Source organism: Maylandia zebra, linkage group LG1, assembly GCF_041146795.1.
Source record: "Maylandia zebra isolate NMK-2024a linkage group LG1, Mzebra_GT3a, whole genome shotgun sequence".
Classification (NCBI taxonomy): domain Eukaryota; kingdom Metazoa; phylum Chordata; class Actinopteri; order Cichliformes; family Cichlidae; genus Maylandia; species Maylandia zebra.
In genome coordinates this window covers 24,204,963-24,232,691 of record NC_135167.1, presented here as the reverse complement: position 1 = coordinate 24,232,691, position 27,729 = coordinate 24,204,963, and the positions used below count along the sequence as shown (strand labels likewise).

The following is a 27,729-nucleotide window of genomic DNA, read 5'->3' as shown; positions in this document are numbered from 1 at the left end:
TTTGCAATTGTTTAAGATGCATAATGACAAAACCATAGTAACCATCTGTACATGTATTTTGGCTTTTTTTGTACACTTTTTTTTCTGTTTTTTATTGTTTTTCTAATATATGTATAATCCCCTTTTTCCTTGTGTCCCCTGTGCTGCTGTAACAAGTGGATTTCCCCAGTGTGGGATTAAATAAAGTCTATGCCTATGTCTTAAACAGCTGCAAAGCATTTAAATCTCATGCAACGACCTGGGGATCAAACATATCCACAGAAAGTTGTCATGTTAAAGGATATGTTCTAATGTTTATTGCATTAAAGCTAAAGCCAGCAGTGCTAAACAGTCACAAAGCAACATCACACTCAAAGCAGCCATGAGAAAAAAAATTAAACTCACCTTAGCGACCCTGTTGGCAACCTCCCGGCCCACCATTAACCCCTGGACGAACGTCCTTGCAGCGATGAATGCTCTGGTGACCTGGGCCTTAAGTTTTCTGGGAATGTCTCCAAAAGGCTTTAGCTGATCTGTGTATTTACTGACGCACTCCAGGTAGTCATCTGTAAAGTGGTACTGGGAGTTAAGTAACTGGAACATGCGTTCCAGCAGCCTGGACCAGAAGTCATTTAGCATCTCTTCCAAGTTGACGTTGCCCCCCGTGTAGTAGCGCTTTAGCTCAGTGAACAGGTCCTGGAATACTTCAGAGTTCTGCATATACAGCTTCCCGTATGTCCGTGTGAACATACTGTTGAGTGACTTCTCAGAATTGTCCAGCAGTTCCAAGAAAAACTCTATATTTATGGATGTTTTGGGAGATGGGAGAGAAAAGGGGATAGAAAAGACACAAAGCTGGGTCACCACATGATATTTACCATCTTCTTTCCCGCAGCGTAAACCAAACAAAGGGATGAGAACATCTATCGAAGCAATGTATAGCAGCCAACAATAGGTACTTGATTATGTGAAGAAAGTCAGCTCAAGGCATTAATAATTTAATAGCAGAAATAATGGGCCACAAGGACTATGAATGATTAATGTAAAGTTTCTGATTGCATACTGTAACAAAATATTCATAAGTTTTAGACACAGACACTAGTATACATTATCATCCTGGGCACCCACCATTATTCCCAGACGCATTAGTTTCTCACTGAAACAATTTATTTGTCCACTGAGGCAGCTGGCCTATGGGCCTATAATTGAATATTGTGTTACGGAGCCTTTATTCCTTTTGAATTATCTGAATAGTGTGTGCCAACATTTTACTGTAACGACCTTTTTTTAATCAGTATAATTGTCACAGAGTTAGTATATGCGCCGTACATTATGTAACGTTATGTCATTTTATAATAAACCTTTACGTTAATTACCTTGTAACATCAATTCTTGCATTTCACAAACATTCTGTAATTACTGAGCACTTCATGCCCATGCAGCGGCCTGTTATTGATTCAGGTTGCTTAAAAATCAGTGTTAACACAAAGAACATCGAAATTCACGAGTGAAATTTTGCAATTCAGATTTAACATTCAAAGCAATTATATTATTGTTTCTTTGTCATCTGTCTAAGTGCCTTTCTTCCATGTGAGCACCTGATCTCTGGAGTACTAACTCAGAGAGAGAAAAAAAAAGCAGAATTAGCTGGGGAGTCTCACTGAAGCCGAGCTAATAGGATCCCATGTTCCTGAGTGCATAGGTGTAAATGTTGGGAAGATTATAACACGTCGCTCCAAGCACAAATGTCAAATATTCCTCCACTCTTCTTTGCAAACAAACACTGCAGACATTTTACGTGTCATGCTTGCTAATAAACCATCGGAGGGCCTCTTCTTCTGGTTGGTATTCTGGGTGGCTGACATTTCTTTGCATTGTTAATGATAGCAGTCGTAACCTTACATGGTGGGCACGTGTTGTTCTAATGATAGTTTCTACTTTGATAATATGACAACCCATAAGGCATGATGAATATGTTCTCATGTAGCCAAGCAGGGTTTAGCTATGAATTATTAAGAAAACAACAAATTCAAAAATCATGTGAACTCTTAAAAATATTATATCTATTATACGTTAGAATACGGTTGTTTCATTTTACAAGATTAACAATAAAATGACCATCATGCCCCACATATTGGAATCATTCTTTCCTGAGTGCATCACAAGAGTCAGTATACATATTTAAGCTCTTCATGTATAAAAGTAATGTTTAAATAAGCTCCTGGCCATGACAGCTGAATAATCCACATATCTGCACCAGTGTCACCATATGTCAACTGCAGCACTTACAGCTGACATATGCCATATGACCAACTTTGTATTCCTTGCATTTTTTTGTGTGTGTGCAAACGGTACGACGTGTCCACATACCTGAAATTGCTATCAGTCTAATCCCTAGTGACTCATTCTAGTTTCTTTGCAGCTAAATGACCTGCCACTACACCAACATTTGTTTAAATATTAGCAGCCTGCAGGGCCTTTTCCACTCCATTTTTCCAATTAGATCTGAATCAAGGACACATAAGCCCTTGTGTATTGCGCGTGCTATTGTATCCGTACCATTTAAATTGCTCACACACTGAGTGGTAAATGTGGAAACTCATGCGCATTTGCAGCCCAACATGTGGATATTTAACCTAAAATGATTTACACTTAATATATTCTGAAGTATTTCGAAATATATGATTAAGGGTAGTTTGAGCATAAATAGCATATTCTGAGATGGGGGAGGGTCTGTGCTGGCGGACGTCGGTTACTGGCCTGGTAGCCTGGCTGCCCCTGGGTGGGTCCGGGACAGGCGTGGAGGCTTGGGGGTCTGGGGGTGCTCCGCCCCCGGTCTGGGGTGCTGGCTGGGCCTTGGGGCTTGGGTTCTGGTTGTTGTGTCGCCGGGGCTGTGGGCGGGTGGGTGCAGGGGGACTCAGCCCCAGTGCAGGGGACCTCTGGTGCATCGGCCCAACTAGGGGGCTCTCTAACTGGTGGGGAGGCTGTTATATCTTTGCAGGTGGTCTCCTCACTACAGGAGCTCACTCTGCAGGTGGGGGGGAGAGATTTAGGAGAGGTGGAGAATGAACTCAACCTAGGCATCTATTGTCTTGTGTAGTTTGGGAGATGATTGGATGATGGGGTGGGTGCAGTTTTCTCTGGGGTGGAGTTGGGTGGGCTGCCCCGGACTCTGTGGGGCTGGGCGGTGCTGCTGCTGCGGGCCCCGGTCCGGATGGGCCTGGGCCCCCTTGCCCTGGTGGGTTCCAGAGTGTGGGGGTGCCTACTGGGGTCAGCGGGCCGCTTGCCCCTCCCTTTCTTCCTTCCCCATCCTCAGCTACCTCCCTCTTCCCGCTCTACCACACCCATCCACACACGCAGGGCTTGGGGTGCAGGTATGTCACCAGGGTGCAGGGGAGGCACTTCCCCTCTGTCCCCTTCTGGCCGCCTGTGCCTCAATTTTATTCTGCAACCTAGACATCCACATTACTCACACTCTCACATAACACATACATATAGGGCCTTGGGGGTGGGCACGTTTTACAGCATCCAATCCAGAGGATGGTCAGTGTACTCCAACCCACCTCTGGCGCTGGTGCCCTACCCTCAATTTTAAATGCATTTAGACACTAAGGGTTTTCAGGAGGAGCCGTGCTGCTCTCTGAGAGGAAGCTAGTACCATGCTCTCCTGAGTTTTAAATGCACTTTAGAACAGCACACAGCAACACTATATATGAGCGGGCGTAGGGAGGTTTGAGGTCTTCAGCCGTCAGGGCTGGGGGGCTGGGAGGAGGTGCTGGCCGTCAGACTGGGGTCTGGGATGCGGGGCCTCCCTGCTACTGCAGATAAGGAAGTGGTCCGCTTGCCTCCACCCCAGAGAGAAGGGTTACATCTCCTGGGTCTAGGTGCGGCTTGCCCCTCTGGGGGCCGGGGTACCTGGACCTGGGATATAGAGTATGTTTGGGGAGTGTGACTGTCTGTGCAGTGTCTATTTGTGTCTGTCTACACGTTGGGTGAGTGCCGAGTATTTGGTTGTGTATATGGGGGTGGGAATGCACGTTTGTGTCTGCGTGTGCCTGTTCGTCCGTGTCTATATGTCAGGTTGGGTCTTAGACTCAACCTCTCTGGGTACATCTCAGGCCCTCTAAAGTACGGAGGCCTATCTCCCCTCACCACACTCCCTGCCGGTGGCTGATGCCCACAGGCGTTGGTGTGTTGGTGGTTCTTGTCGACTGGGGCTGGGCGCTCATGTATGTACTGGCTCACTCTTGGTGGCCGATTGGCGGGGCCTGGCGCCTGTGGCCCGGCTGGGCCCCTTCCAGGGGGTGGGATGCCCTCAGGCCTCTGGGCCTGAAGCTCGGTCCTCTCTGGCACAGCTGGCTGCCGGCAGAGCCCGCGGGCACGCCACTGCAACCCCCTCTGGCCTCTGCTCCGTGGCTGCTGGGTGACCTCTCGTTTGGGGCTCTACTCAGCTCTTCCCAGGAGGGTGGCACGGTTCCCCCCCTTTGGTGGTCCTCCTCGGGTCCTTGTACTCTGGGGCCTCTGGATATCTGGGGCCTGGATCTCCTCCATACCTGCTTCATACCCTGGTGGACGGGGCTATGGCTCCCCACACTCCCTAGCAGATCGTTACATGGAATACAAGCATGCTGATCCACACAGGTGTGCACACAGGTGTACACACAGGTGTTCACAGACGCGGACTACAGCTTTCTTGGCTGCTGCCTCAAAGAACATTATGTGCTGTCTATCTTGCGTGCTGCACAATAGCGTTTAATATTTAGTATCTACTGTTATCTACTGCTAGCTAGTTTATTGTGATGGTGCTGTATTTATTATGTTGCTCTTTTTTGTTTGTTTTCTCTTCTGTTTTTTTTTCTCCATTCAGGTGATCCAAGTGTTTTGTTTGTTTTTCTTTCTTCCTTCCCCCCCTTTCTCGCCGTCTCTTCTCCCCTCTGTTTTTCTTTCTTTCTCTCCCTCTCTTTCTTTCATTCTTTCTCCCTGTCCTATCCCCCAGTCATGTCTGTCCCGTCTGTATCAACTGAAAATAAAATAAAATAAATACATAATTATAATAAAGGTCAATCAAATGGACCCAAGGCCACGATGATCCACTTGGTAAAGTAAATCCGCTTGGCATCTTTCTTGGCCTTAAGACAACAATTCTGATGGCTAAAGATCCAAACGGGACAAAAAAAAAAATAGCATATTCTTTTAGTTGGTCGAGGATTCATTTAAAACTACTTGACACTGCAGGGTCCTTCCGAGCAGCATCACCACATGAGCACATGAAGTGCAAACTACTCCAGAAATGCAACATGACCTTCACATGATGAGCTCTGACATTATGAAATGAGTGAAAAGAGCCCATTTATAGTAAATGCCACAAACCTGTGTGATACAGGTTTAGGTAGACTAAGACAGTGCTATAGACAGTAGTGTTCCTTGCATAAAAAATTGTCCACATACCTTTTGAATACTTTGAATATAAAAATAGTGAGGCAGTGAAAGATGAGTACATTGCAGTTAATTCCCTGAAATAAATGGCCAAAGGAATAAGATAAATTTTGCTAAAGAAACTGAACTCACAAATTTAATCAAGTTCTACACGGCCTAACGTGGTCCCCGGCAATGCTATGAGTGGTTAGAAACAGATTACACACTATTCTGCGCAGAAGTGTCAGGTTAAGTAAAGTGACTGCTGAAAGATAATAATTAGATAAGATAACCCGATAAAACGCCCTCAGGACTCGGACTACTTACTGTAAATGACGCTGACAGTGTTTTACATACGCAGGTGAGAGCCAGTGGCACCAGCTAATGACATTCTGGGTTCCTGTGATTATATGCAGCTCACTACACCCAAACCTAGGAATACTGTATGACTGCATTTATTGATTTCCCAGTTAAAATACTGTTAAATGACACTGAACAGCTGGTTTGGATGGTTTTCTGTTATTCACGCCTTTATGAACTAAAAACCAGAAGTAAATGGGACGTCAGAATTTTTCTTGCTTTTTTAAAACTCAAGTAACAATAGCTCTTTGATGGGAATGTTGTTTTTTGTTAAGCCTATTGTGTGTGAGGTGCAGCACGTTCCTTAACATCCATTCGACTGAGGACAAAGTATTCTTCCCACTGCCCGAGTGCATTTCCAAATTCTGTGCATGTTCAAGCTATTATTTAAATATCTTCGTCTTATTTTTAATCATTATTACAGAAGATGACTGTCTTTACTTTTGCAACCTTGTCTTTCAAAAGGCATTTGTTGCATTTTAGAATAACTATTGTTGAAAGAACAAATGACTTTCAGTTTAAAGTTTTGTATTGTGAGTCCAAGACTTGAAGAACAAGTACGCAGAATAAACTCCACCCTTGTGTTTGCATAACTGTTTGTTTTTTGTGTGATTTCAGGGTCCACTACCTGAAAAATTGGCCGTACTGAGAGTTTCACATAGCAGCTGCAGCCTGCCAACTCATGAAGAGTGAACTGCTCTCCTCTGGCCAAAATACATATTTGACAGAGGATTATCATTGAAAGTTATTGACCTTGGATAACATTCAGCTACCCAGCCGTGATGGTCTTAATACTTGGAAACATTTCAAACATGCTGGAAACATACAGGGGTGTATGCTTACTGACACAAACCATTTAGGAATCATCCAGCATCCAAATTCCTCAAGTGATCGAGGCTCTAAAATTGAGTTTTAGGGTTACGATTCCAGTAATAATATGAGAAAAAAAAACAACAGCGTCTGCTTTTTGAATTATTTTTTAGCTCAATAAATTCAGCACATCTAAAAAATAATGAAGTAAAATGAAAATGGATGAAACATAGCATACCCCCATAATAGCATTGCAGTTGTTTGTTGTACTAGCATGGCCGCATTTAATCAAATGAAAAATTATTGTGTTACAGTATAAAGCATGTTGAGGCGACTGCTGTTATGATATGATCCTATAGAAATAAAACTGAATTTAATTTAAACTAGGGATACTAGGGTGATAAAGAATTACAAGAAAATATAAGAAGGTCTGGCGATGTGGAAATGGAATATGAGGAATGGCTATAGACTTTTGCACACTACTGAATATTTGGACGAAATTTGTAAAAAATATCAGTTTCCTTCTTATTTTACATGTCTCTGTTTTGCCTGGTTGGACTGCATCATTAATGCTAAAAAGAGTCTACAGCCTGCCAGAGACCCGGTATTTCTTTTAACACGATCAATTAAAATGTATCTTCGTGCTCTTTCTCTGTCTTGATAAATTTTGTAAGACTTTTAAATGAAAAATAAAGAAATAAAAAGAGTATCTGCAAAGTTTTTAGAGTATAGTCCAGCCTTCCTAAAGTCTTCAGGCACATAAATCTAATAATATCCCTTTTCTATTTCTCGATTCATTTTTTTTATGTAACATCTTAGTTATGTAACATACAATAACTTTAAGTTCTTCAAAGTGCACAAAAAGTCTGTCATATACTGTTGTTATTAGCATTATTATTAATCATCCTGTCAGCCAGAAGCTTTCTTTCCTGTTTTTTTTTTAACTTGGAAAAACACAATAAATAATATGCCGCATAAAAACTATGACAAAGTGAAGCTCCGGTTTACTGCCAGTCAGAACCGAGGATGGACTTGCATACAAAATAAGAAAATGCACATGGTGTTCATACCCTTGAAGCAATTCTGAGTGTGAAGAATCAATTTTCTCTGAGAGCAGAAGTCCTCCTTTGATATCTGGCCTAATTACTGTAAATAATTATTATGATTAATAAAGGTGACCTTTCTGTTGCTCTGATAATAACACATTATCCACAAAAGAAAACGTGTGCTCGCCCATTAATTTTACTTCACACAGTTTGAGAACTCAGTCGCTTAAATGCCTCAAACAATGAAATTCCTCATTCTTTGTATGGTTAATTAAGACAAAATTTCAATTACTGGTCCAACAGACTTGAATGACCAGAGGGTTATAGTACAAAACTTAGCATAAATATTATTACAATTTAGATATTCTGGCCTGGTAATGTAATGCATTTTAAATACAGTCAGAGCTGTCTGCATAATACCAGAATGCTCAGTGTTTTACTGCTTCCCTATAAAAAAAGGGACAAATTAACATTTTATGTCACCATAAAATATCCATCACTTGGAGCTTTTTTTTTCTTGATTGGCACAGTATTTAAAGAAGTCATATTATCTACCAAATAGGACTCGTCGATGCAGACTGTGTACATGAGCCTCCCATTGGCCATAAATTTCTCAAGTTCCACTTGCTCGGTATTGCCCTTTTTTTCAACATCTCCTTTGTTCTGGGAAATAACAATAACCCAAACTAGCAACACGTGTGCAGAAAACAGCCGTAAAACAAGCCTACACAGTTCTTCCGTTAAATTAGCCAAGTTAATAACAGTGCTTACATCTGTAGCACCAAAACAACAACAGCTTGACTCAAGTAAACTACTTCAACCGCAAATAAACACTGTTTAGTATTCCTCTGAACTAATGGAGTTCAGTGTCAGACGGGTGACAAATTGCAGTGAATTGTTTCGTTTCTTGTGAGGATTTTCAAAACCGAATGGCACAGGGGAGCTGCTGTTAGCATTGCTGCCTAGCGGCGACGAGGTCCTGAGATCTGACCAGCTGAGTTTGCATGTTCTCTGCATGCAAATGGGGGGTTTAGTCTGGGTACTCCAGCTTCCTCCCGCAGTGCAAAGACATAACTGGTGATTTTAAGTCAGCCATAGGTGTAAGTGGTTGTCTGTGTCTCTGTGTTAGCCCTGCAATAGGCTAACAAGCTATCCACTAGACTAATGACCTTAGCTGTAGTGCTATAGCAACTGGCATAGCCCCTAATCCTTAATAAGAGAAGCAGTTAAGAAAATAGACAAATTTTCAAAACCCCAGAACACAATGTTTAGTGAATAAGGGAAATAATGTAACATATGTTTTTTTTACAAGTTTAAAACATGAAATAGGTTGTAGTCCACACTATTAAAATCCAATGTGTTGTCCCACCCATCCACTCAAAACTCTTCCACTCAAAACTCAGATGAGAAATGTTTTCATCTTACTTTCTATTTTTCTCACATCAAAATAAATGCAATCAGTTGCACTCACTATGCTCAACCAAGCAATAGACCGGGGTAATGTTGTACTGGAAGACAGTCTGTTTAATGGATTTGAATTAAATATGCTACAGTTATTGGTTCCTACTGACTTTACAGTGACAACTTTGTTGAGCATTTACATTTTAGTGTATCCAAATGTTGACAAACTAATCAAATCATTATTAGTACCATCTATACTTTTTTTTTAAACTGCCAACAACATGATGGGCAGCTGTAACTTAAAATAATTTAAATACAGCAATAAAGGGCACAGTCTCTCCCGGAAAACATGCAAAGTGTGGGTTTCAGCCAACACAGACATACTAGTCTGGTCAATTACTGGGTCAGGTAGGCGTGAATGTAAAGGTGTGCAGTTTAGAAAGTGAAGCAATTTTAACATTTGAGTCGCTCCTTGATCAAAATGTCCTAAGACCTGTCAGTAATAACGGCCCAGAAAATATTGTGGTCACCTTCTGGGCTGACCAGTAAATTATGCTGGACAAGCACCTAACAAACCTCTGACCTTGGCAGCTTCTATGATGCAGATCCTCTTACAGCTGTGAAACAGAAGTGCCACATATTCCTGGTTGAAGAAAAAGGTTGTATTTCATCTGCCGTTATCTCCAATGTGTCACTTTACACTGGCACTGACAATGAAGCTATTTTAATGCTTCTTTAATATATTTGTAGCACCTTTTTAAAAAGTTGCGTCTGTGGTTTCTCTTAACATTTGAAGACACACACACTAAAAATAACAGGAGTATTCATAAAGAGACAATGTTTTCATAAAACTGAATGGTCTGTCACTATTCTACGACAACAACAAGCTACATAACAAACAGAACCTAATTCATAAAATCCATGTAATTTCCTGCACATGATATCGGCTGATTAAATATTCAGAAACATCTGTTTTAATTTGTGTTCATGTCCATGTTGATGAATTCCAATCATTCATTTAAGGGCGATACGACAACAGGACCTTAATTATCATGAATTAACATATCCTAATGACACTAGATGAGAAACAACAGATTAGTCAGTGGTGAACACCCATATTTATTTCCAAAAGGACCATGGTGGCATTGATGAAAGTAACAAATAGGAGCTTCTACAATGCTGACTTCCAGGCAGCATAATGGGTGTCAATATTTAAACAATCTAGCAGCAGCAGGAGCAGCAACAGAAGCACTGCTGCCTCACAAAAAGTACACCACAGAGGGAGTGAACCAGCACTTTAGAGAACCAAACATAAAGGTATCCTGATTTTACAAAGTGCAACGTGCAAAACAGCAATGCAGAGGAAAGTTAAAGGCCACAGCAGAAGATACCACTTTGTTTTCCCAAGCTGGTACTGGGCATTTTCTTTCTTTCTTTTTTTTTTAGCTTTGGCTTTGTTTCAGGTTGGAGCGGTGACACTCAGCACTTAAACCATTCACCGACTGATGGACTCAAGAGGACATAAAAAAAGAAAGAAAACGAAGCAAAAACCAACTCAGACTGCTGTCCAAGAGTACAGAAAGTGCCACTCCACAGTGTCACCGTAATCTGTGTTCAGCCCTTAAAGTTACTGCCTCTGATTACTTTTGTATTTCTACAGATATCTATTAAAAAGAAAAAAGAATTCCTCAGTTAAAGAATAAATTAACAAAAATATCATCAACTATAAATGTAATTCCCCAACCTTTGTACTAATTATAGTTCCCAGTTTCCACACATTATACTGAGTTAACTGTAAAATTAGAATCAAACATCGAACATCAGAACAAACTGGGCTGCAGTAAATGTTAATGATAACATTTTTCACACTGTTTTGAATTGCTTACTGTGCAGAATGGATGCAACACTATCCTTCTGTGACTGGCTTTATTTCTAACACGGTACATTCAGGTACACGTTCTACTTTGTAGTTTGGGCCCTTTAACTTTATTTCTGTGTTAATGGTGACTCTACATTTAACACAGTCCGTCTCCTGAGGAAAGCTATAAATAAAACTTGAGTTATTACTTACTATCTATTTAATGTATTTATTTAAAATACTACTAGTCCTTATGTTGAAGTATACGGAGTATGATTTCTTCATGAAATTCATTTTACTCTTATGGCAGTCTGATACATAATAGAAATGTGCCAGCTGTCACACAGTTGTTAAAAATAACTTACCTGTATTGTTACATGTTATCTGGCACAATTGTCAACTCATTATACTCAATTTTCATCTTCAGGCTGACATCGCCTCCACTCTAAATAACATCCATGAGGGAGGGGATTTAAATTTCCAAAATCAGTCACTAATGAACCAATGTGTGATCCTGAGTCCTTTGTAACTACTGACGCACAGCCACATTTCAGAGTGGAGTGGAGCGACCTTAAAGAAAAATTAGTGTCGGGTGATATTGAGGATGCATATCACACAGTCATACAGCTGGCTAGGATTGCTGTTATTACTTCTCCGGATAGATAGAGACCTGAGGGTGAAGCATGTCTCCAAAGAATGAAGTGGTACTTCTTGATCAGAGTGTGATGGATTTGGTGCACATGTCCAATTCCAGAGTAGGCAAAACATCCTCAGACCTGAGGACTACCATATTTCACTTATTTTTGGAGCACGCTGCATGATTCCGTCTTTCCTTTCATCTCCTTGAATACTGCTCTCACACCCACAAATCTCAAACTATTAATTATTAATTGGACTTAAAAAGAAAAAAAAAAGGATTCGACTGACCAAAATTATTTGGTCTTGTTTCCAATCCTGAGAAGTAGTTTAGAGATCCCACTCATCCTCTGAAACCAGTAGGAGATTGGTCTCTTCTGGCCTTGCTGGCGTTTATTTATCAAAATCTGTATCAGTTGTGAAGCAGTTTTTCCTTTTTGCAGTTACCAAACCTGAAGCATTGATCTTTTTTATGTGGTGTGCTTATTTTTTGTCTGCCAGAGCTGGTTGTTCATGAAGCTGTTTTTTGGAGTGCCACGCTGCACCCCCTTTAGAAACATAAGAAACATTTCTACTCTGTCACTTTTCTTAGAATAAAAAAATTATTTATTTTCCTTTGATATTTCTAATGCCATGTTTTTCACTGTCACAATGATAGTAAGAAATGCTCTGCTACAAGCTTCTGTTGAGTAAAACGAATCCACCTCACCATCATCTGAATACTGCGATACAACTGACTGAAATGTCAGTCTATAATATAATATTTATGTAATATTTCTTTCTTATTTTACACCTTGGAGGTTTCTTTAGGTGTCCATGAAAATATCCAGTGAGCCTCAGCACTGTTTCTGCAGAGCAATATTCACCTTACATGTTCAAATAAATATTTCTTCTATCATCATCAAAACAATATTAAAATACGCTCATTTATTTTAACCTAAAACAGTGACCTAATTTGAGATCTGTACATTTGGCACAACAGATTCAGCACACAGGACATGCCCAGACATAAAGCCTTAGACACTCAAGTTACAACAGTTAAAAATAGCATTTACTGCCTGGCATATTAGAAATGTCAAACTGTAAAGATAAAGGAACAGTTTCACATTTCACAATGGTATCCAAAATTACTTTCTGAATGCTGAAACATTATAGTTTTATGCACAGGGACTTTAAAATTCATTCATTGTTTGTATGAAAAATAGACACACGGAGAGCAGATATTGATCAAATGGTAAGTCGGTTCATGCATGATTGTTCATCGATCATAATCAAATTCACTTTAAACTATGAATAAAAGTGAGCACGTGAGTGAATGTATGAATATCAAAGGCCTCGATCCCCAGGCAGTATCACTCCGCAATGATGACAATGCATTTTCAACCGATGACATTGTGTGCAATGAGACTGCAAGCAGCTGGCAGCCAGGTGGTAAAATCCATTTTCCTCACACACATGATGCATATCACAGTGGAGCTGACAGCATCGATACAAGGGGCTCGTAATTAAAGCCCTCTGTTGTAGGACACAGATGAACTGGAGGCAAGTTTCTCCCAATCTATCAATCATCGAGTGACAGCTCATTTAAAACATCTTTAAAATTAAAGTTGCACCAGCCACCGCTCTTTACAAAGAACAATTGTTTTCTGACAGCTAAGCGAATCTCTGCTTTAAATCTCAGGGAGAAAGGTTGAGCATAGAATTCTTTTATGCCGCGAGCTGACAGATTGAATTGAGAAGAAGCCCGTTCTCTGCTATCAAAGAAACAACTTTGGCTGTACTTGATGCTCTCTGATAGCAGCAGATAGGGAGGTCACATATTTGCCTTGGATAATGGGCTTTTAGACATAATGGCATATAGCCAGCTAGCCAAAACAGAGATATTTCACAATTCAGCATCTGCTGTATTAAAAGATACTTGATGGTATCCAAACGTACCATCTGGCCCGGCAAATACCGGATGAGTGGATATTCATTCCAGTTCCTTCTACAGATTTGTAAGTTAGTTGAAAGATAATGTGTATCCAGTAAATCTTAATGAAGGATTTTAATCATATTTTGTCAAATTCTGTGTACCATCTGAGGAAAATACGGCTATTATTTGAAGTAAACAAATATATTATTGTAGATTAGTCTATACATGATCGTTACAGTCTGCTGTACAAATTCCATCATGTAAAAGTAAAATCTTGATCTGATTTAAATTTGTCCCCGTCAAGACAATCTTCTGCATGTCTTGATCATTCAATTGCAGCTAACGTTTCTTTCTAGAACTCTCTGTGCATCTGTGAAGGGCGATGGAGCTCCTCCACGCCACAAAATTACAGGCAATTTCTTGTCTTCAGGATTGGAAACTGTAGTCTCTTTGATGAAAACTGCTGAAAACTGCACAGCTGTAGCTGGAGACCAGTTATCATCACCAGTGATGATCTGCCACAAAAAATTTGGGTCAGTTAGAAAGAGAAGTTTTCTTTCTGTGCAAGTCCGAGGTTTATGTTGAAATCGCTGAGAGCACAGTGAGAGTGGTCTGAATTCCTACGGTCAGGACTTCCCAGGAGCGATCTAAAAGTAGCAGCCGGACTAAAAACTGTCATTCCGTTTCCAAAATGTCCTTGAACAAGAGATTGACCAAATTTAAATCAGTTAAGGCTTTTGATTTTTATGGACCTGCTCCCAGAATCTCTTAATCACACCTCTTTTCCCCTAACTCAGCATTGGTGCTCATGCTGGTGCCAGTGCAGAGACAGCTTCTGAGAACAAATCCTTATTTAGACAGGTCTGAAAACTAAATTATCCAAAATTAAACTCATGCATGATTACACAGTAGAAGAATTTGTGGGATGCATCGGGATATTTCTTTTCTCCTTCCTTTGCGTTTTTTTTTTTTATTTCCTTCCACGGCACCAGCTCCAACTTTTAGACCAGCAACTTTCTGTGCCAGCTCCTTCTGTTAGACAAAAGCCTTTCTTTCAGTAGACATGCATGGAGCCAGTTCCTATAGAAGAGAGGAAAATATAGAGTTCTAAAGCATGAATTCAAAGCATAATAAATTAGGTTAGTCTACCTGAAAAATTCATGGATAACAACTCATTATTCCTCTTTGAAGATGCTCTCTGAAAACTGGCAGAACACATACTTGAAAAGCGTTAAGATTCACACCCTGGTATAATCACGGAAGAGCCACACGCAGACATTGTCATTTCTCACATGAAGAACTGCTGTCATTAAAGCCTGACGCCTTGTACCTTGAATTTATATTCCAGGATACAACTGTAATGTCCCCACAGCAGAGGAAGGAATACTGTATTATCTCAGTCACAAGATAAATCGCTAAAATGCATAAATAAGACCGTGTTAGCTTTACTGCCTTGTGTTGTTGTTTGAAATGCAGACATGTTTGAAATAACGAGTGTGTTAAGCAAGTTCCATGACGGCGGCTAATAATCAGTGGGTTGGTAACACTGCCAACATCCTTTGCAGGATTTGCATCCATTACATTTTGTTTAGTTGCTCTGCCTTGGCTTCAGTGCATCTGGTGACTTACTGAGATATGTTAGATCTGTTATATGTGTTTTACAAAAGTCTAATACTGGAGACGCAGAGCATGTAAAGAATTGTTGATCAATTGCAGGGTTGACCACCACGCTCAGCCATCAGCAGCTTTAGCCCAGTAATTAGGATTATAAATGTAGATGCTGGTAGATGTAAGATACTGTATACTGGGCACTGACCACGCTTTCTTCTCACTCTCACTTGAGGTATGTTGGGTGTTTGAGTGAAAAGCTTTCAATGGGATTTAATTAGGTGATTCTATTGCAGTGCAACAATAACTTATGCAGTTTTTTTTAACAGCAAATGGTCAAAATGCTTTCTTTCTTTTGTACCTTCCTTGTTGCAATGAAACTATGTACAGTGCTTTCAGTACTTGGTAACTCATGTTAAAGTATATGAGTTTGACATAGACAGTTTTTACTTGAATAATTCAACGTACATAATACCATGGGGGTGACGCTAGTACAAGCATTTCTATAAGGATAATAGATGCTACTAATTGAATGCTTGTAATTAGTAGTTATTGCAGTTTGGACAGCAGTTATTTGGCAGCTGTAAACACTTTCTGAAAAATGGTTTTCCATTATTACGCTGGTATTTTTACAGTAAAACACCTGACTACTGTAAAAATTTCACTATTGAGGATTGATAAGCAGAATTTGAGAAAAAAAAATCTATACACATTTGCTGTTCTCATAAATCGAAAACCAGATCCAAAGAAACATATGGTGTGATGCCGGCTTCAGCTCAAGAGGCACCAGGCGGGCACAAAAAAATGAACAGCTAAATCATTTAAAGAGAAGAGTGATTTGTGATAGCCTCCGGTGTGGGTAAGACAGGGCAATGATTGTTTAAGACATGCTGAATGATGGCATGAACCAGGAGGGAGTTGCCTTTTAAATAACGGATGGTGGTAAATTATACGAGAGGGCTGAAGCTGAAAGGCATGGCTTAGGCATAAAATTGAAAGAAGAAAAAAGGGGAAAAGGAAGCCTGATGGAGCTTTCATTAAACACCAATGCTTAATCAAAGATGTTCTTCTCTTGTAAATTTAACCATATTGACCCACGCAAGATCTACATGACTACTAACAAGTATAATCAAAACAATATTCATTACCATTTGTGCTCGAGGCAAGTCAGCATACTGTATTCATACCTAATTTAACTGCTGTTATTAAATCTTCGTCTGTTGTTATCAGGTTTTAAGGGAACAAGTCTTGGCAGACACATTCATTCTCTAAGTGCAAATGCAGCTGGGTTTCTGTGGCTTCTGTTTTCCTCCTTTGTTCTGTGTAAAAGCAACATCTCTGAAGATTTGCAAACAAATGACCAAGTCAGTCTTCGAAAAACAAAAAGATACTAGTTAACCAAGAAAGTAGGACAAATATTACCAGGAAATTACCTCCCAAAAAGTTGATTTGTTTATTCTTCAGCCTGAAGAAGTCAATTGGACGAGCGACGAAACGTTTCTACCACTGAAAACGCTACGTCCAGATGAACAGAATCAACCTCGTGGAATTTACTTACCTGGGGGATTGAGCATGCATCAATATACCAGGAAAGTGGTTATTATCAACAAGCATGCAAAGAGAAGACGATAGACAGAATGATGAAAGATGGTTTGGTTGGCTGTAAGCAGGCCGTGGTCTATGGTACTCTGAATCTTTCTCTGATCTGTGTCAAAACCAGCAAGTCTCATTTCTTGTAGCATGAAAGTTCTTTTAAAGAGAGAGGCAATCTGTTCCCTGATCCATCACTGCTGCCACCCATCAGCACCCTGTGTGACAGGACTGGAAGCAAAAGAGTGGTTGCTACACGGGCTTTTCATTGGGAATTACAGGAGTTGTGTGATCTATGGACCACAGACATCAAGGCCAACTGGCAGCATCATAGGTTTAGCTTTTCTCTTACATTCAGTGATAATATGAAATATTATTAGATTGTTTAAAAATTCAGTTTTTAAAATAAGTGATTTACAAACATCTTTGTTACCATTGCTGCAATATAATTAGTTATGTTAGTTAGTTATGTGCTATCCCATGTGTTTTTCGTATATGAAAGAAGAAAAAAACTTCAGTGTGTGTGTGTGTGTCTGCTTCCTACTAGTAGTCATCAGATGGGCATAGATTTTACAACATGTGCATTTATATTCATAAATGTTGACAAGGATTTCTTCTGAAAAGTGAGTTTACCTTAAAAGTGGATAATGCCTGCCCTTGGCAGCAAATATGAGGTACCTTATATTTGTGCCTTGCAACTCCCTGACAAGGACATCTGTTTTCTCTTGAGAGAATCCACCCTTTACTTTCAATTGCAAAACTAACAGCACACCATGTAGGGAAAGCTCTGCTTATTAACAGGAAAGAGAGGAACTGATAGTGATAGACAGTGATTGATGCTCGACCTGAACACACCCGCTGATAATGTGTTCTTCCTCATCCCAACTAACTCCTTCCTGCACAGCAGGAGAGATGTATGCCTGTGTTCTAAGACTAGAGCCATAATCACCCAGGCATCACCCTGGTATGTGTGCCTGGATGTCAATCACTACGTGGTGTGTGCAAGTGTTTTAATACACCAAGACAATAAAGTATCTCAAGTATCAGTTGGCTAAAATCGACACAGTACTATTATCAGTATGTATTTTCAGCCGTCTTCAAACTATCAGCACACTGTACACAGTATTTTGTCTATTTATCTAACCATGGTTAAGAATGGTAGATACAATATTAATAGCACACTTTTGAAACACAAAGAAAGCTGTATTGTGACAGTAGGTCTACACTTCCCATTTACGTCGTGCTTTAACCAAGATTGTCAATATGTAATAACACAGCAGAAAATACTACAACAATAACTGCTCTTGCTGCAGTGTTTCATTGTAAGTCTGAATACAGTTCTCTGAAATAAATATATGCTGCATGGTGTATTAACTTCCCCACCAGGGATGGTGCTATACCGACTCCAGTTTGGGCCTTTGAGGACAATTTTCCTTCAAAACCACCTACTAGATTGAACTTTGAGGAGTTCTTGTCATTATCTTAAAGTACTAAAATAATTGCCCTTGAGGAAATTAATTACCTTTGTGCACTGTTGCACTCTGTGTGGAAAGTGATTTAGTTAATGAAAGCTGAAGTACTGTCATCTCTTCCATTGTCCCTCATTTTTCAAGCTAATAATGTCAGTGGAACCGGTGGGTTATTCCGAGCATCCGAGCGCCCACCTTGTTCACGCACATGACATTTAACACCTTCTTTGCTTTTGTCTTTTTGGGCCATGAAAAAAAAGCACTAAACAAATAAATTAATTTCTGTGCTCTTCTTTCGCAATATGGTCAAAATAGGGTGTAAAATCGCTTCAGTCAGGCACTTGCTTTACCTTATATTTGCAAAACAAGTAGCAGTTTCTACTGCAATGGAAATTAGTAATGTGAGGAGAATAATCAGTGACAGCTAATTGCATTACACTTCAGAGATTGAAATAAGATTATGAAGGATGTGGCAAATCATACTGTTATCGGGTGTAGCTGTAAAAGCAATTAAAATTCCACCATTTTTTGTGTCACAATAGCTTCTGTGGAATCTGAGATTCAGTGTCAGTGAGCATATAAACCATCTGAGAAAGTTAGTGTAAAAAAAATGAAAATGGGTTGTTTATTTCCTGATAAGCTTCAGTCCTACATAACTTAACCTCCTATTAAATCAATGAAAAAAAAACACCTTCACACAATCATACATATGCATCACTGAAACAGGAAATCATACAGCAGGATGCCTCAGATACAAAAACAGTCTAAAAGAACAGCGCTCATACTAACGACCTAAGACGGTAGACTAGTGCTAAACATTTCCAAGTTTGTGAATGTGGTTGATTAAAGTTTGTCATCAGAAGGTACGAGGCTTCATGTGATTATACATGTAATGTTCAGTTTGGTGTGCCACATACATGTAGGGCGACAGCTGGCTGTATCCTTTGAAGGTAAGGAATCAACATTTATCTGTACGAGTCGTTTCATAGACAAGAATCAAAAGGTGCTTTAAAACTGGAAACATGCAGCAAACAAAACCAAAATAGACACAGTTTCACAAACAGGATCATTTCTACCTCTATAATGAATGCACGATTCTTCACTGTGCCTAAACTTTGGCAAAAAAGAAAGCGCTGTTTTGTCAGTGTCAGTCTGCAACTGTGTAAAATGCATTTTCCAAGCACAATTACATGAAAAAGAAATGCAATAAGGCATAAGCAATAAAAACAACTGTGCATCTGTGGTGGTCCACATGCACATCCACGAGGGATTCCCTGCCTTTTAAACACTGCCCCCCCCATCCTAATATACTAAGGTATTTCACTGCACCCACACTCACTGCAGTCTGATCCTCTTATTTGCTGTGAATACGTCCCATCAGCCTAAGGCTCAAGAACGGAGGGCAGAAATTATTCTCTTTTAGTGACTATTGTGTCTGGAATCTGAGGGGAACTAAAGGTGAGATATAGCCAAGGTGCCCACAGGCTTGGCAGGGCTGCCAAGGATAAACTAATTAGCATGTGCTATGTTGAATGGGAGAGCATTAGCGGAACTGAAGTCAGTTAGAGCTGAAGGAGCAACTTAGTAGCCCCCAAAACCTTCACAGTTTGTTTGATTTACTTTCTGAAATCTCATTGAACACATTTCTCTGTCCAGCTGCCATACATGCAAGTTTTTTTTCCTAATGTTCATCATTTTTTCATCATCATAACATCAATGAAAATGTTCGTACAGTCATCAGAGTTGCCTTCGGCGGTTAAATTTGGACTTTGGACCAGAAAGGTGGGGGGTGGAGTAAGAGTGGGATTGCTTCTACAGACACACAGCTCACAGCTTCTGTTTTTTTAGAGTAGAAAGCACCCCAAGGAAAACTGTGGTCACTGTGCTCTGTGAAATGTCACAGTGGCACAGTTTCTGACAAGAGATGCTTCTTTTGAATTGCCTGTGTGTCTTTTTTTTAACGCAAACCCACAAACTAGTAGCATTCTCTCTCTGAATAATCATATTTTTAAAAAAGGAAAGCTTAACAACATCTCTACGAAAACAGTAGTCTTGAAAATGCATTATTTATCATAAATTATCAATGAATCAATTTACTGCACATAAAACTTTCAGCTGGTGTTATTCAACCCTCAGTCATAAACACCACAACCAATTTCATCATGATTGATCATCATTCACTAGATAAATGTTTGAAAAAAGCTTCACTGCCATGAGTAGGTCATAGTGCACAAAATGAATAAAGGACCCACCTGATGACTAATACTAGGAAACTTAAACCCATGTATAACATTTAATTAAGCATACGTTTTAGCACCTAGCTGCAACATCCCAGCTTCCTTAAGTCACACTTTGGAGTGTGCGTTAGTCATGATGTCATTAATTAGCAAGTCCCACTTAACGATTTCACCTGCATGTAAAATGTATGGATCTTTCAAAAACAAATTACTGTTGTGAATCATTTAATTTTAGCTCCATGATTTCATTTCTATCAATTTCAAATGATGGTCACATTAAGATGCCTTGTGAAGCATTAATTGCATCCTTTTTTTCTGTTTTAGAAGTCCAGGTTTATTTCGAAATAGATCTCAATCGACCTTTTCAGAAGACCGCACTGCATTTTCACTTATATTCAAGCCACACTGCTGGCACAAAGTTTGATGCGATGAAAGAATCGAAAAGGCCAAATCATGTTTAAGTGGCATTTTGATGACATTTCTTTGGCCTGTTTAACCTTTGGTGAGTTTCATTTTTCTTGTGCATTACATCTTATCCATGCAGAGCCATTTCTCATTCCCTCTGCTACAAAAGACTATTTTTTTTCTGACTTTTCACCAAACTCTCCACAAAACCCTCCTGATAAATGAAAAAAAAAATCCTGAATGCATCGATGCAGTTGCAGCAGTGGTGAGAAAACTAGAGTATGAAGAGCGTGAGGTTCAGGGACAGAAATAAAAAGCACGAAAGGCTGTTTGTATCAGACGCTATGGAAGTAAGCAACGAATCCTAATTTTCTCTGTTTACGCAGAGCTCCGGGCTGTAAACATGTTGCTTGCCTGCTAAGTCCATCGAGGAAAGATGAGAAAAAAGTAAAGACACTTTAGCTCAGACCAAGACTGATGTTAGCCTGCCTGCATTGCTTATATTGTCTGTTGTGGTTGTGTTGTTCTTCTGCATAGTTTTCTATCCTTCTTTTCCCATTGGGATGGGCGTTGTGTTTACTGTCTCCTATATCTGTGGAGAGGTCTTATGTACAAGATTTCCAGAGCAACGCTTGTTTTGAAAAAGTGTCTGAAGCAGAGTAAGAATTAATAAGTTGAAATAATGTAGCAACAATTGAAGTTCCTTCAAACATCCATCGAGAGGGCAATTTGCTACTTCTGGCTCTTGAGGTGGGGATGAGATCTGTCAGCATACCTGTACGATATCTGGAATTTTGACATTCATGGTAACCAGAGAAGGAATTATAGTTCAAGTCTGCCTGAATTTTGGCCTATTATTGTTTTTATTAATGGTGTAAGATATCTTAACTTGTTCCCCAGTGAATGTGTCCTAATGAAGCTTGCGATTCACTGACTTCTCCTGTCTTTGCCACTGTTTCGGCACTTGAAGCCAGCTTTCTTGGGAGCCGCTCATCCAAATATCATGAGTGAGTCATTAAAGTTCTTTGTCATATCTCTACCGCTCCACATAAGAAACAAAAAATAACATTTAAAAAAAAAAAGGATTATAAAGATTATATTATATCATCCTTAAACGTCAAACCTTTTTTGCTTTAATTTGAATTATTATGGTTTAGAGAGTTCATAAATATCAGAAATACAATACCTAAGATCAATCAGAAATAATTTATAGTAAGTCTCAAGATGTAATAAGAAGTGTTAAACTCCTGAAAAGTGCATGTTCATTTATACACACAATACATAGGGCTCCTTTACTATAAATTGCTGCATTATTGTTTTTTGGGATTGTGGCCATCAGCTTGCGGTAGTGCCAAGCTGTTATTGAAGTCCAGGCTGCTTTGACAGTGGCCTTTAGCTCACAGATTATGGGGTTCAGGTCTGTTGAGTTTGTTGGCCAGTCAAGCACAATAATAACCTAGTCAGCAAATTCTTTGGTAGTAGTTTTGTCACTGTGGGGAGGTACTAAGTCCTGGTGGAAAAGGAAATCTGCATCGACATAAAGCTTGTCAGCAGATGGAGGCATGAAAGTGCACTAAAATCTCCTGTTGGATAGACTTGATAAAACACAGTGCACCAACACCAGCAGATTTCCCTTGTGGGAGCAATAAAGTATCTATCTATTGATCTGGATGACATGGCACATCAAATGATAATGGACTGTTGAAACTTCACACTGGACTCCAAACACCTACAAACACATACTCAACATTTACTTTCATCTGAAAAAAGAGGGAACACTGAGCAGCAGTCTAGTTCTTTTTCTCATCAGCCCACATAAGGAACATCTGACATTGCATCTGGTTCAGCAGTTGCTTCGTAATAGAAATGTAACATCTGTAAATGGTGATGTAAATGGACTGGCCCTTCACTTTATATACAGTGGGGCAAAAAAGTATTTAGTCAGCCACCGATTGTGCAAGATCCCCCACCTAAAATGATGACAGAGGTCAGTAATTTGCACCAGAGGTACACTTCAACTGTGAGAGACAGAATGTGAAAAAAAAATCCATGAATCCACATGGTAGGATTTGTAAAGAATTTATTCGTAAATCAGGGTGGAAAATAAGTATTTGGTCAATAACAAAAATACAACTCAATACTTTGTAACATAACCTTTGTTGGCAATAACAGAGGTCAAACGTTTACTATAGGTCTTTACCAGGTTTGCACACACAGTAGCTGGTATTTTGGCCCATTCCTCCATGCAGATCTTCTGGAGAGCAGTCATGTTTTTGGGCTGTCGCCGAGCAACACGGACTTTCAACTCCCGCCACAGATTTTCTATGGGGTTGAGGTCTGGAGACTGGCTAGGCCACTCCAGGACTTTCAAATGCTTCTTACGGAGCCACTCCTTTGTTGCCCGGGCGGTGTGTTTTGGATCATTGTCATGTTGGAAGACCCAGCCTCGTTTCATCTTCAAAGTTCTCACTGATGGAAGGAGGTTTTGGCTCAAAATCTCACGATACATGGCCCCATTCATTCTGTCCTTAACACGGATCAGTCGTCCTGTCCCCTTGGCAGAAAAACAGCCCCATAGCATGATGTTTCCACCCCCATGCTTCACAGTAGGTATGGTGTTCTTGGGATGCAACTCAGTATTCTTCGTCCTCCAAACACGACGAGTTGAGTTTATACCAAAAAGTTCTACTTTGGTTTCATCTGACCACATGACATTCTCCCAATCCTCTGCTGTATCATCCATGTGCTCTCTGGCAAACTTCAGACGGGCCTGGACATGCACTGGCTTCAGCAGGGGAACACGTCTGGCACTGCGGGATTTGATTCCCTGCCATTGTAGTGTGTTACTGATGGTGACCTTTGTTACTTTGGTCCCAGCTCTCTGCAGGTCATTCACCAGGTCCCCCCGTGTGGTTCTGGGATCTTTGCTCACCGTTCTCATGATCATTTTGACCCCACGGGATGAGATCTTGCGTGGAGCCCCAGATCGAGGGAGATTATCAGTGGTCTTGTATGTCTTCCATTTTCTGATGATTGCTCCCACAGTTGATTTTTTCACACCAAGCTGCTTGCCTATTGTAGATTCACTCTTCCCAGTCTGGTGCAGGTCTACAATACTTTTCCTGGTGTCCTTCGAAAGCTCTTTGGTCTTGGCCATGGCGGAGTTTGGAGTCTGACTGTTTGAGGCTGTGGACAGGTGTCTTTTATACAGATGATGAGTTCAAACAGGTGCCATTCATACAGGTAACGAGTGGGGGACAGAAAAGCGTCTTACAGAAGACGTTACAGGTCTGTGAGAGCCAGAGATTTTCCATGTTTGAGGTGACCAAATACTTATTTTCCACCCTAATTTACGAATAAATTCTTTACAAATCCTACCATGTGGATTCATGGATTTTTTTTCACATTCTGTCTCTCACAGTTGAAGTGTACCTCTGGTGCAAATTACTGACCTCTGTCATCATTTTAGGTGGGGGAACTTGCACAATTGGTGGCTGACTAAATACTTTTTTGCCCCACTGTAACGTGCCTCATTCAACTACTCACACCCATTTACACAGGCACGTTTTTCTATTGTTAAGTGTTTTCAAGAGCAACTTGCATCAAGGAAATTGCCCAAGGAAGTTTGGCATGCAGACAGGAGCAGCCAGGGATTGAACCGCCTTCTGATTAGTAGATGATATGCTCTACCACCTGAATTGTAGCCGCCCCTCAGCTACGACCATGTCGCTCCTTTTCTGAAGATATCTGTGCATGGTGGCTCTTGATGCACTGATACCAGCCTCAATCCGCTCCTCATGAAGCTCTTCCAAGTTCTCCACTTTACTTCAAATTCAAATTTTATTTGTCACGTACACAGTCATACACAGTACGATATGTAGTGAAATGCTTGGACAACTGCTCGTGACCTAAAGAAAACAAAAAAGGAAAAGGCTATGAATAAGATAGGAAATAAATATGAAAAATTAAAAAGGGTAAATTTAACTAGGAAGGAATAAAATATAAATTAAGGTTAAAAATGAAATAACTGTACAACACAAATTAGAATGAAGGGTAAGGGTACTTGCCTTGACAATCCTCTCATCCTTGTTGCTTGTGTACCTTTTTCTACCACACTCATCTACAGTATCTGTCTGCCTCTCTATTCTAGTCAACTCTGCACTAATACGTTTTGACACAGCACTCTGCAAACAGCCCGTCTTTTCAGCAATGGCCTTCTGCGCCCTGCCTTCCCAGTAGAGGGATGTCAATGATCGTCACCTGGACAACTGTCAAGTCAGCAGCCTTCCCTATTATTGTGGTTGTATTTACTGAAAGTATTCATATTCTTTATTCTAAATAAATATTCTAAAAATTTCAGGAAGTGGATTTCTGATTTTCTATAAGCCACAATCATTACCTCTAAAATAAAAAAAAAAATCATTAAGTATTTGGGTTTATAGGAGAGACTACCTGGCAAAACAATGACATTTTAATGAAGCTTATGTGTAAGTTCAATAATGAACATCTGTATTGACTCATCTGTCTGCTCTCCCAGATGTTTGGCTGCTAGTCTAGTGACTTCCACTTTCCCACACTGTAAAACTCAATGCTGACATCACTGCCGTAGTCCAATCAGCCTCCACTCTGTGTACTTTGAATCGTAACTGCTCATCCTTCATTCTGTCATGCAGACTCTACCTCACGCAAGCCTCCTGTGGCGGGGCGTGGCCTGCGGTGCCGTGCAGAGGAGGCGGACGCACCTGCACGGCATCCGCAATCACGCCCCGCCACACCTCCATCTTATTTTCACCATTACTAGCGTGCAGACTGCAGGCGGTCCTGCCCTAATTCCTGTCACCACTGGGATTCAGTTCTGCTGTGATGGGCCATCGGAATCGAATCACCAAATAGTGTAACTGAATTCTGTATGTCAATAAATCAAGTTCAATTCCTTTTAATGATCTCGCCTTATTGAAACAATATTTTACATATGTGTATGGATGTGTGCCATTTCTCCCACGCAGAGTGGAGCAGACCAGCCAACTCTGGCAACACAAAACAAGAGTACTTATCCGAACAACCTTTAAATGTAACACTGCACTGATTCTTTGATTTATTACAATGATAAAAATCAGAATGTAATATTTCAACGTCCACACTACAGTGAACTTTAAACCTTCCTGCTGGGCATGAGAGACACCGCATAAAACACAAAACTTTTCCCATTATCATCTGCCTCAGTCACAGCCCTCTCCAGCAAGGACTCTGTCTCCCTGCACGAGGTACAGAGCCTTTTCTTGGCTCAAGCAAATGCTACAAAACATTTACAGCAGCTAGTTGGCTTGTTTTCAAAGTTAATGAGGCTTGAAGAGTTTTAGGAATGAGAAAAGTAGAGCACATTCTCGCACTTCAGTTTTCCAGTGAGAAATGGACACTGTTCTTTTTATACACAAGGTCGTACTTCAGATTTAATGAGACACTGCGTGCATATTTGGGTACCGAAATAAATGCTGTAAGGCAGAAACACGAAGCCAAGAGAAATTTAAGATCTACATTTAATATTAATAAAGGGTGTTCCCGACCTTTTGCTCAATGCATGCTGAGATATTCTTCGGTTTGCACAACACTCAGCAGAATAAGAGGATATAGAAAATAAACAATTTGAAAGAATATTTACATTTGGATGCTACACTTGAATTTTGCAATGATCTACTGAATGTTGTTGAAATTGCCATCCGTTTTTTTTTCTTTACATCTATTGTTATATACTGTTATTCATATTTATTTTCAAGTATATATTAAACTGTCATTATGAACTTGGTCACACTAGACAAAGCCCTGACAGCAACCCTCGCAACCTGACGCCGCAATCTGCCTCACATAAACAATTATTTAGCCCTTTACTTTTCCTTGTCAGTTACACTTGCTGAAACACCCGTCTCCTTTAACTGCAGCTTGCCTCTTGTCCTCCACCCAGTCTCTTGGTTATGAGCCCTAGAGAACAAAGAGCTCGTAACCAACCACTGCTTGTCGCTCTTTTGTTACTTGTCTTCATTAAAGGTCTTGTGTTCAGCATTTTCACTGCCTGCTGATTTGCCTTCTGGCACCGTTGACGCTTGAAGAATGTTCTGAACACTGAATTTACGCCAAATGTCTAAATTGTGACAAAAGTGAAAAAGAAAACAAGGAATTGGTGAAAAAAGACCTAAATGGATAAAAGACAACACTACTTACTATATGACAAATCCTGGATACTGAAAGGTACAAATGACAGGATCAAGAAAAACAAACAAACAAAAAATTCATGATGTGATATTATAGTATATAGTATATCAGAAATCTGTTCACTATTTTTATTACAAATTATATCAGTAAGGAAGCTGACTAAATATTCACTGATAATTTATGGGACAGGGGTGGGATTAAATAAGTGTATACTTCTTCCCACTCCCTTTCAACATGTAAATTAATCAGAATGTTTTTTTGTATGTAATTTGTATAGTATTTTTTTTCTCTCTTATTTCTTTTCTAAATGTACTTGTATATTGTTCACATGTTGAAATAAATTACCAATCAATCAATCAAAAGGTTTGTTAAATCCTGTAACAGAGCCCCATAAATCAGTGCTTGTGTGTTTCTGAAAGCTCAATGAAAAGCCGAGCCTTGCATTGAAACCAAAAGATAAATGTTCTAGGCCTGACTGACACACCTGCAGAGTTGTGGGTTTAAGATTGTTTTCCTGTTGCTGAATCGCTGTACACCTGACATCCCAGAGCTCAGAGCAAGCTGTCAGCACCAAAAGATAAAAAATGGTTGTTTTGAAAGAAAAGAACTGGAATGGAATTAGTGCTACTTTATCCTGGTAAACACAGTTCTGGGATGGAGAGAGCCAAAAACACAAGGCTCAAGAACCCAGGTTTCAGTGCTCTCAGTGGGAAACAGGAAGAACTGGGAAGAGAAGTCTTAGATGGAGTGTTGTTAGAAAGGCCTGACTTTGGTGAGCCATCTCTGCTGACCA

The 27,729-nt window shown here is 40.1% G+C and overlaps 1 protein-coding gene across 3 annotated transcripts in view; it reads right to left on the bottom strand.

Moving 5' to 3' along the window:
- Window positions 1–27,729, bottom strand: part of gpc6a (glypican 6a) — a 162,076-nt gene that overhangs the window by 85,618 nt on the left and 48,729 nt on the right. For all 3 annotated transcript variants that reach the window (XM_004543317.5, XM_004543318.5, XM_004543319.5), the window contains exon 3: window positions 385–776. In XM_004543317.5, the coding sequence (XP_004543374.2) occupies window positions 385–776 (392 nt within the window). The remainder of the gene's footprint in view (window positions 1–384; window positions 777–27,729) is intronic.